Source organism: Zosterops lateralis (genome assembly GCF_965231275.1).
Source record: "Zosterops lateralis genome assembly, chromosome: 8".
NCBI classification, from domain to species: Eukaryota; Metazoa; Chordata; class Aves; order Passeriformes; family Zosteropidae; genus Zosterops; species Zosterops lateralis.
Window position 1 is genome coordinate 16054305 of NC_139768.1, and position 10282 is coordinate 16064586.

The window sequence follows — 10282 nt, forward strand, 5'->3', positions numbered from 1 at the left end:
AGCCCCAGAGCTGCAGACAGACAGAACCAGAGAAGTTATACCAAAGAAGCGTGTATCTCTTACTGTGAAAAACAAACTCCTGCATTAGTGCAATCCAGTACAGCCATTTTCCTATTTTTATTAGTGTGTTCATGTGTGTGCTATTAAGCAAATGCATCCATCCTCCTTACGTTTGTGTTTACCACTTATATGTTTTCTCCCTGACTTTGCTGCCCTGGCCCAAAGAGCTCTCCCTCTTGGGGAGAGCTGGGGGTCAGACCTGGAAATCTGACAGCAGCCTCCTGAAAGACACTGGGATCTGCCTTTTTCCCACCGTTGGCAAGCATTTCCTTCTCACAAAGCTGCTGTGGTGAGGCTGGGTGGTGAAACAGCTCCCCAGAGCACTAGTTTATTGGGCTGTGCTGGCCAGAGGTGTGTGTCCCACTGCTGTGTGTGCACAGCTCAGAGCACAGCTTTTCCCTGTGACTCACAAGCCCAGGCAGATTGCAGCTCAGGAGATAAGAGGTTCAATGAGCCTCATCAGCAGGCAGATGCTCTACGGAGAATATCACAGAGCTTTAAGGAGTCCTCCTGCTGTCTCACAAGACTTGATTTTTGAAGTAACTAGGAAGTACAGAATGATCCTGGGTTTTATCCCTAATACAACCCATTGTTGTTTCATTGGTGTACAATTCTTAGTTATGGGATTGTTTCTCTTTGGTTTTCTGCTTGTTTTCTAGCCTTATGACATTCCCCCTGATGCCACATGTCTCTGTGTCCCAACAGTTACTCAAGTGTCAAGGTTTCCTGATGCTGAACACATCACAGGCATTTCCTGCTTTCGGTTTGTTCCCACTTGTCCAGCTTGTTATCTCATTTCAGGTCTGACATGCCAGTGTTCAGCATTTCTCCAGCCGCAGAGTCACAGCCTTGTTCTGTAGGACAGCAGTGCTCACTGTAATTTAGTGACTCTGACCCTTTGTACTCATTCAGCCACACAGTTCCAGCAGTCACATCAGCAACTGGCACAGGTCTCAACTGTTTCATGCAGCCTCCTTTTGGTTGTACAGAATAATGTCAGAACACTTCAGCCCATTGGGAGGCAAAGGGATTTGATCCCAGGGTCTTTCCCCATGGAAGTCAGCACTTCTACTACCTTGTAGTTTTTGTGCTCAAGGAGACTGTGACACTCCAAACTGCACTGTTAGGGTACATATGTATGGCAGTGCTGAAACAGAATGAGTGAGGAAGCCAGAGTAAGCTGCACTCCATTTTTCTGTGACAAAGAGTACCACAGAAGCCTCTATCATCAGTAATAAGCATCAGAGCAGCCATCAAAGCAATGCCATGAACATAACTAAACAGAGCTGGAAACATCTCAGTTCTGTGATCAGTTACTCACAGTAGTAAACCCCTGACTTAGAATATTGTAATGCAAAGTAAGTGATATTGAGGAAATGGCAAAACACACTTGTGTATGAGAAGTATGTGAAATACCTGGGGAAAAAAAACAGACCAAGGAGAGGATTTCTGCCCTGGCAGTGTGAGCCAGGCAGCCCAGGCCAGTGTGAGGACAGCTGGCAGCCCCATCTGTGCTGAGGCTCTCTGGCTGGGATGCTCTGCCATCAAAACATGAGCTGCTTGGATGATGCAAGTGTGCAGCTCATGCTGCAGCTGCACATCGAGCTACCTCCACTGAAGGTATTGCTCAACCACAGCAATAGCTCTTTTGGAAGTCACAGCTCTCTCCAATGCCAGCCCTGGCTTGTTCTTTCTCCCTGCTCATTTGCTGGAACTCCCTCATGCTGTCCTCTGGTCACCTGTGAGGACAAACAGGGATAAGTCGAGTAGAGGAGCGGGGCATCAGTGCAGATCTCTATGGCATCGAGATGTACAGCAGGGGGCAGGATCCAAATATTTGCTCATTTCACCATGTTTCTCACACTTAGATCACAATTAAGTTGGTTTTCCATCTCACAGCTATATTTTGTGCTGCTGCTCCCATAGATCAGTCACTTCTCCCTGGTCTCTTGGAGGTCCTGCACTGGGGTGCAGGCAGTGCACTTGGCCTGCATGTACCTCCCTTCTTGTCAGTGATGCAGCCTGCATACTCCCAGCAAACCCCGGACAGTGGAGGGCCCAGCCTCTGTGCATGGACAATAGCAAAATTGAAGTGTTTCTGCTCCTGGCAAACAACCTGGAGGCAAAATCCTCCCTGTGTGTCACCTGTAGTACATCTGGACTGACCATTATCAGTCTTTGTCCTGGTCACACCCTCCTCTAGGCATATCCCCAACCCTGCACCCCAACAGGCCCCATCCCCATCCCATGGAGACCTCACACAGCCATGGGCACCCTGGTCCTTATCAGAGGAGGGGCTGGAGCCAACCCCCAGGACATCTTCAGCCCAGACACAGATGCACAGCACAGCGTCCCTTGAAAATTGGAGGGGACAGCTGGGGATACCCCAGCAAGAGTGATTTGTGTGTGTATGTGTGTGTGCACCTGCATGTCTGTCTTTTGTCTCTCTGGGTGCCTGCCTGACTCTCTCTCTCCACCTGCCCATTTCGTCCTGCTTCCTTCTCTCTCTCTTCCTTTCTGCCTCTCCTTGCCAGTGTATCTGTGCATCTCTCTTAACGGCTGCCTGTCCCTTTGTCTCTCTTGCTCCGAGCGTGTGGACGTGTGTGTCTTACTGTGGATGCGCCTGACCCTTTTCACATGCCTGTGCATCCATCTGTCTCTTTGTGTGTGTGTGACCTCGTCCACACGCCTGTGCATGCTCCTTCTGTGTCCGTGTGTCCGTCCATTCCCCACACCTCCCCCCCTACATCCATCCGTCCGTCTGTCTATCCGTCCGTCTCGCCCCGTGCCCCTCCTGCTGCCACATCCCTTCAGCACCGCAGAGAACGGACAGCTCCTGCCTCCTCCCGCCGCGGCGGCACCGCGCACCGCACCGCGCACCGCGCACAACACCGCACCGCGCCCCCTCCCCACCGGAGCGCTCCGCCCCGCGCCCCCTCCGCTCCGCGCCGCGCCGCGCTCCGCCCCGCCGTACATAAGCGCCGGCACCGCCGCGGGTCCCGCTCCGCCGCCATGAGCTACAGCGCAGAGCCGGCGGCGCTGGCCGCCTCCTACCGCCGCCTCTTCGCGGAGGCCCCGCGGCGCCCCGAGATGCCGGCGGGCCGGTGGGCGCGCCCGGGCGCGGAGCCGGAGGCGGTGCGGGAGCGCGGCATGGAGCCGCGGCGGGCGCGGAGCAGCGAGAAGGAGCAGCTGCAGGGCCTCAACGAGCGCTTCGCCGGCTACATCGAGCGGGTGCGGGCGCTGGAGGAGCGGAACCGAGCGCTGGCGGCGGAGCTGGCGGCGCTGCGGCAGCGCTCGGACGAGCCGCGCCGGCTGGGGCAGCTGCTGGGCGGGGAGCTGCGCACCCTGCGCGCCCGGCTGGAGGAGGCGCACGGGGAGCGGGCGCAGGCGGCGCTGGAGCGGGCGCGCCTGGCCGAGGAGACGCAGCGGCTGCGGGCGCGCTGCGAGGAGGAGGCGCGGAGCCGCGCCGAGGCGGAGCGGGCGCTGCGCTCCCGGCAGCAGGCGGCCGAGGCCGCCTCCCGCGCCAGCGCCGATCTGGAGCGGCGGGCGGCCGCGCTGCAGGAGGAGCTGGCGGCGCTGCGGAGCGCCCACGCCGAGCATCTCGCCGAGCTGGGCGCCGCGCTCCCGGCCGCGGCCCCGCCGCCCACCCCGCGGCCCGACCTGGCCGCGGCGCTGCGGGAGCTGCGCGCTCAGTACGAGGCGCTGGCGGCCCGCAACCTGCAGGCGGCCGAGGACTGGTACCGCGCCCGCTGCGCCCGCCTGCACGAGCGGGCGGCCCGCAGCCAGGAGGCCGTGCGCGCCAGCCGCCGGGAGGCCGGAGAGTGCCGCCGCCAGCTGCAGGCGCGCCTGGTGGAGATGGAGAGCCTGCGCGGCGCTCACCAGTCCCTGGAGAGGCAGCTGCAGGAGCTTGAGGAACGGCACAACGCCGAGGCCGCCGGCCTGCAGGTGAGCCGGGCGGCGCCGGGAACAGTCATTGTCCCCTCCTCCCCTGGCACCGGGCACTGGGCGTCACCGAGCATCCTTCTCCCGCGCCATCCGCACCAGCCGGCACCTCCATCCCAGCAGCCGCTCCCTGTTATGTGTAGCACCGGGAATCTCATCCCACGCAAACACCCGGCGCGGTGCCACACCGGTACCCGCGACCCCGCACGCCTCCTCCCCTGGTTCTGTGCAGCGCCGAGTATCTCCGCGGCCTGCGAAGTGCTGCAGCCCAGCTGTCCCCTGCAGCAGCCCACCCCGCAGTTCTGTGCAGCGCTGGGCACCCCGGCCCCATGCGCTGCCCCCGCCCCGCGTCCCTCAGCACCATCCCCTGCGCTGTCCCCATCAGTACCGCGCACACCGACACCCCCAGCACGGAACGGCACCCACCCCTGTTGCCTTGCGCAGCGCCCACCCGTGCAGGCAGTGCCCCTGCAGCGCTGCGCCAGGCGTCCCTGCAGCCTTCCCACCACCCGGCATTGTGTCTCTGCCCTGCACACAGATCCTGCCCCACCACGGCATTGCCTGTGGCCTTCACCCTTTATCCAGAGGTAGAACCCCACACGGCAGATTTCAGGGAAGGAGCCCAGGACACCCCGTCCTTTCCTGCAGGGGACATCCCTGCACGCGGCACCACTCTTTGGAGCATTGATCCGTCCCTGCCCTGTCCCTTAAGGATCAGGTCCAAAATTGCCTACACATCGTTGTGGGTAATTCCTCGAAGCTGTCTGCCCAGGCTTGGCCCTTTGCCCTGTGGCCTGGCTCTTGGCACCTGCACTGCAGAAACTGGAGCTCTGCAAACGCTAAGTCTGGATTTGCAGACAGATCCCAGCATCTTTATGTCTGTGGAAAAACTCATGTAAGGCAGATAGTGAGCGCTTCATGTCTCTTATTCCATTGCTGCAGTATTGCCATGTTTTCTTGCCACAGGGAAATGTTCATGATTTATAATAAAATGGATCATGCAACTGTTCTATTATATGGCTGTTGAATGATCTGTGTTCTCTAAATCAAGCTGTTTCCTTCTAAATACTGAAACAACTGCCTTTAATCATATCTCGAAGGCCCAAGTAATGCCTTGTCATTTCCAAGGCCAAATTTTGCCAGGCGCTCTAGAATTCATGACTTAGTTCCAAGCTGCTTGCAAGCTTCCTGAATAGTTGAGGTAGTTTTCAACAATTTTTGTGGAAATAGGCAATATAAAATACTATCTATAGTGAAAATTATACACAGTAATCTTCTTAAATACTCCTAATTCCATGAAAGAGGGGTCCTGGGAGCAACCTATCAATTGGGGAAAAAACTTAAGCAACTGGATTAAACAGCACGATAATTGAAATTGCTTTAGTGACAGCATGGCAGTGCTTTCCTATATGACCCTCAAGATCTGCTTTATGTGTAGCAATACTTGAAAGTCTTTTGAGCAATGTGCATGTGTAGCAGCTAAGTAATTTCCCTGGCTGCAAACAGTGGAAAAGGTTGGAAGTGTGTCTTAGAAGAGAATATTTCTATTGTCCAAGCTTTTAAAATGATCCTCTTAAAGCAGGGGCATGTCTTTATAATTGTGAGCTGCCAAGTCAAATCTGAACCAACATGCAAGAGCTTTTTGTTAGGGAACAGGTTTGCAGTGGTGTGAGGAGGGGGTTTTTATTCTACCAGCAGGTAGAGCTGGGGTGTGGAAGAGAGGTGCAGACCAGGAACAAGGATAACCAGTTTTAAAAGAGCTTTATGTTCATGTTTTCTGCAGGCAGAGGGAAGAGGGCTGGAAGCACAAAGAGTCACAGCAGCAAGAGTGGAGCAGTCCCAGGGTGGGGATAAACTGTAGTAATTCCTTCCTATCCTGGCTTGGTGCAGCAGTATTCTGTCTGCATGGAGCAGAGGCTTTAACCTGCACAGCAGCAGCCGCTATGCATGCCCTAGGGCTTTTCAATTGATGGCCCAAGGCATGCCCCATGCCTCAGAGGCACAGCTTCTTGCAGATCTTTTGCTGTAGAAAAGGGTCAGGGCAGCACAGGTCAAAGCAGAGACCAAAAGGATGGCTCCTACAAGGCTGGTTGTGCCCAGCTAATCCAACTGTGACGTGATCTGTGCTGCATTCAGGATGAGCTGCTACTCCCAGGGGCTCTGCTCCAATGGGGCTTGCTGTATCAGAATCAGCACAGCTCTCTGCTCCTTGGGCAGGTCCACATGCTGTGACTGCCTCTGTACTGTCCAGGAGGAAGGTTAGGCAGGAGAGGAAGCTGGGGACATGATAGGAATGGGAAGGGGACAAGATGAGGATGATGTGGCAGGACAAAGATCGTTTGCTGGAGGAGAGGATCTGGAAGCAATTGCAAAGGCCTGACTCCGGGAGGGGGTGCAGCAGAGTGGAGGTTGGCAGTGGCCATTGCAGGGATCTATAGGAAGAGCTACATCATGTCTTAAGTACAAACTGCTGACTCATTTTTGTTCCAAATCATGCTCCTCTGGTGGCACAGTTGGGCAGCTGGCAGTAAGAAACCTGATTGGGAAGAGCCCTGTGGGAGCAGGTTTCTCTGCTTTAAAGCTGCTGCTTAGAGACCTATATGTATGTCGGAAAAATACAGACGGCTTGTTTTCTGAGAAAAAAAAAAAATAGAAGAAAAGATTAGTCTCCCTTGTTATCAGGAATTCTTGTCTTGGAGTCCTCCACATCACAGGCAAAACTGGTTATAAGAGACAAAAGGCAGGACAAAGCTGACAGAAGGACACTGTTGTCCAGCTGAGCACCCTAGCTCTTGCAGGGCAGGCCCCTGTGTCTGTAACCTCCCCAAATCCCTGCACTCAGAATCCCCCACTCCGGGGCTCTGAGGCATTTTCACAGGAAGGTGACAGACTTCCCCACCTGGAGGGGATCCCTGGCAGCAGCACCTCTCCTTCTACCTCCTGGAACTGTGTCCCAACCCTTCTTAAGCCCTGCAGATGCAGACTGCAGCCTTCTTCTCTGCTGCTGCAGTGCAGGGTGTTTTCCCTAGTCTTGTTGAGCCACTGCCTCTACTTTGATGATGTTTAAGCCCAAAACTTCCCTCTGTAGCAGCCCTGCCTTGTTCCCAGCGGGACTGGAGATCCCACCACCATGCACTATTTGCCCACCTCACAAACCCTGCTGCAGATGGGAAACTACATAAATCCATCAATGGCTAAAGCCTCCCCCATTGCACACACTCACAAGCCATGCCTGGCACTCTGCCTGCTTCTTCATCCCTGCTAGCATGCCATTTCATGGTCTCCAGCTCCTGGTGGGATGTGCCATCATGGATCAATTGCCCATTGCAACCTCCCTGTCTCTACAATGGGCAAAACAGAGTGGGACTGTGGGAAAAGTCCTGTTCCAAAATACAGGGCTGAGTGTCCTTGCCTTTGCAGGATACTATTGGACAACTGGAGGATGACCTGCGAAACACCAAAAATGAGATGGCTCGGCACTTGAGGGAGTACCAAGACCTGCTCAATGTAAAGATGGCCCTTGATATTGAGATAGCTGCCTACAGGTAAGGCTGCTCTATTCCCGCTCTACCTGGACACTTCCCAAGCCCAATCCCCTGACCCCACTAGGCTGCAGTATTTTCAAGGGCCCAGAAAATACTTGGGCACACACTCAAGGAGCACCACAAGCATGTTGTTCATCTCCCCTGCCTGGATCTGCTGTACTCCTGCCTGGGGAGCAGCCATGGCTCCATGTCCTGCCTCAATGTAGCAGCTGTGAACCACATCCCTCAGCCATCCCAGGAGCAGCATTTTTTAGTGGGCACAGTTGGGGTTGGAAACTTGTCTCTCTTGTAAAGTTAAAAGTAGATGCAAAAGGCTATGGTTTGGGTATTTATTTTCATGGTGTTTCTGGAGAGGAAAGAAAGAGAAAGTTGCTCTCAAGTACCCCATATTGCAAGTCCTCCAGAAATGGTTGACCAAAATATGATTTTGAATCAGTTTCATGGTGCAGTGTGACCTGTGGTGATGGCTTGGACTTGCCTGCAGGACACAACTTGCTCTCAAGTTTTGCAGATGATTCACATTCCCATACTAATATCTTTCCTTGTGATGTGCTTACAGGAAGCTGCTGGAGGGAGAGGAGACTCTCTTCAACCTGGGAAGCGGCGGCCTTCCATCACTCAATTCCCTCCCCAGCCCCACTTACTCCTTCCAGCCAAGGAGCTTTAGTTCCTCTACTCTGTCCTTCAAAGAGGAGGAGCAAGGAGAGGTTATTAAAGTGACCTCTAAAATATCATCCAGCAGGGCTGAGGTGATTGAGGGGACCATAACCTCTGTCAAGAAAAGAGGGAGGTTAAACCTGCATGGAGGAATCCTTGCAAATGCAAAGATGTAACCATCAGGATCCTGTTCACAAGCATTTGAGGGGGAACAGTCTCCACTCGGCCTTGAAATTGCTCCTCTGGGCACAAAACCGTACTGGGCTCACAGGAAGCCTCCCTTAAAACCACATATCCCCCTGAGGACACCAACCCAGGGATGGCTTCCTTGCGGGTCCTGCCACACAGAGGCCGAGCTTGGCACATTGCTCCCTTTTAAATGGGGTGGGGGCACACAGGACAGGTAGCTAGAGATGCATGTTGGTCATTGTGGTGGTGGCACACGGACTCATAGCACGCTCCCTCTCTCCTCCTGCGGCGGGCGAGGGGCAGCCAGCTGGGAATGCTGCTGAGCCAGCTCTCTGGGGAGGGGAGGGAAACAACTCAACATGTTTACTGTAACTAGTTTCAAGGCTACATACCTTCATCAACTATCCAAATCCATGTACAGCTGAACTCTTCCCCACTCCTCAAACTGTAGCCATCCACTTTTAAACCTAGAAGCACAGAAATAGCCATACTGGACTGTAACCACACCTAACATCTGATCTCAGCCACGTATGTTTTCAACTATAAGGAATGTTAATTTTTCTTTGTAATGGCAAATCTTGTTTTCTGACAGCACTAGTCAAGCCAGGCACACGGGGTTTATAAACAGCAGGCACAAGGCAGGGAGCTGCTACATTGGAGGTGAAGGCACCACCATGCTGTGGGGTGCACACCTCACGTGTTATTGCTGTCTCCCAAATATGAGGGTCTGAGGGCCCCTTGTTTGGCTGCACAGTCTCCACATGAAAACCCTGTGCCCAGATTAGCATCGTGCCCCAGCCAGCACTGGGAAGCTGCAGGACTCCTGAACACCAGCCCGCAAAGCATCCTTGTCTCCGCTCTAACTGTTCCCAAGTGTGCCAAATTTGATATAGGATTTAACAACCATAAGTTTCCTTCAATGCCTTAAATTGCCAGCGATCGCTTTTGCAAGAGCCGGAGACTCCGCGTGTTGTGTGTCAGTGCCCTGGCAGGGTTATCATCACAGACCTTGCTGCCCTTGTGGTGCTGCCAGAGTAGTTCCTGGAACCAGCAAATTGTTTGCTCGCACTCTTTTCTCTTCTATTGTAAGGCACAAGTTAATAATTAAAAAAAGAAATAGTTGTGTGGATCAAACTGAGCTGTTTTGTCATCTTTGCTGCTGCGTCATCTTGGGAACACACCTCAGTGTCTGGCCCACAGCTGGTTCAGTGCCCAGCAGTCCCTCTGGGCCTCTGCAAAGAGCTCAGTGTTGGGATGCAGCTGCCAACCCCTCCTGCTGGAGTTGCAAGGTGATGCTGGACCCACCGATGGCAGTGGGGTACCTCTGGGGCTCACCTCGGGTGGCTGTGTCTTGGTTTAGATAGACAGGTATTTGCCAGGAAAGACTGGAGATACCCCTGGAATGTAAGCCCCCTCCCCTTTTCCCAAATTATTATGAATTTGCAATTAAAAGGCTGTCAGGCAAAAAATTTGGGAATAGGTAGAGCAGTTCTTTACTAGGGATATTAAAAATACAAATGTTGTAGTACAAAAGCATAAGCAAACAAACAAACAAGAAATCCTAGAAAACCCTGACAGAGTCAGAAATACAACCTGATGCCCTGTTTGTCAGGGTGTTGGAAACAGTCCAAAGTCAGCCCTCCTGGAGTGGCAGATGTGGTCCTGTTGGAAGCAGAAATAATGGTCCTGTGGAGCCAGGGGTCCCGAAATGGGTCTGGTCTTCCTTTGGGAGTCCCGTGGGGACACCGGAGTGCCTGGTGACACTTGTGACTCCTTTTTATCTAGGTGGAAATGGTTTGGCTCCTTCTCACTGGGTGGAGTATCTCACAATAAGATGATGAAATGTGTCATGCCACTGGTGAGCTTTGATGGTCAATTAACAGAAGATA

The 10282-nt window shown here is 53.8% G+C and overlaps 1 protein-coding gene across 1 annotated transcript; it reads left to right on the plus strand.

Moving 5' to 3' along the window:
- Nucleotides 1–3072: 3072 nt before the first annotated feature.
- Nucleotides 3073–9512, plus strand: INA (internexin neuronal intermediate filament protein alpha; the record flags this gene model as incomplete). Its single annotated transcript, XM_083866907.1, has 3 exons — nucleotides 3073–4005; nucleotides 7423–7547; nucleotides 8107–9512. The coding sequence occupies 3 exons, from the start codon at nucleotides 3073–3075 to the stop codon at nucleotides 8378–8380; spliced, it is 1332 nt and encodes a 443-aa protein (XP_083723033.1). The 3' UTR covers nucleotides 8381–9512.
- Nucleotides 9513–10282: the final 770 nt, after the last annotated feature.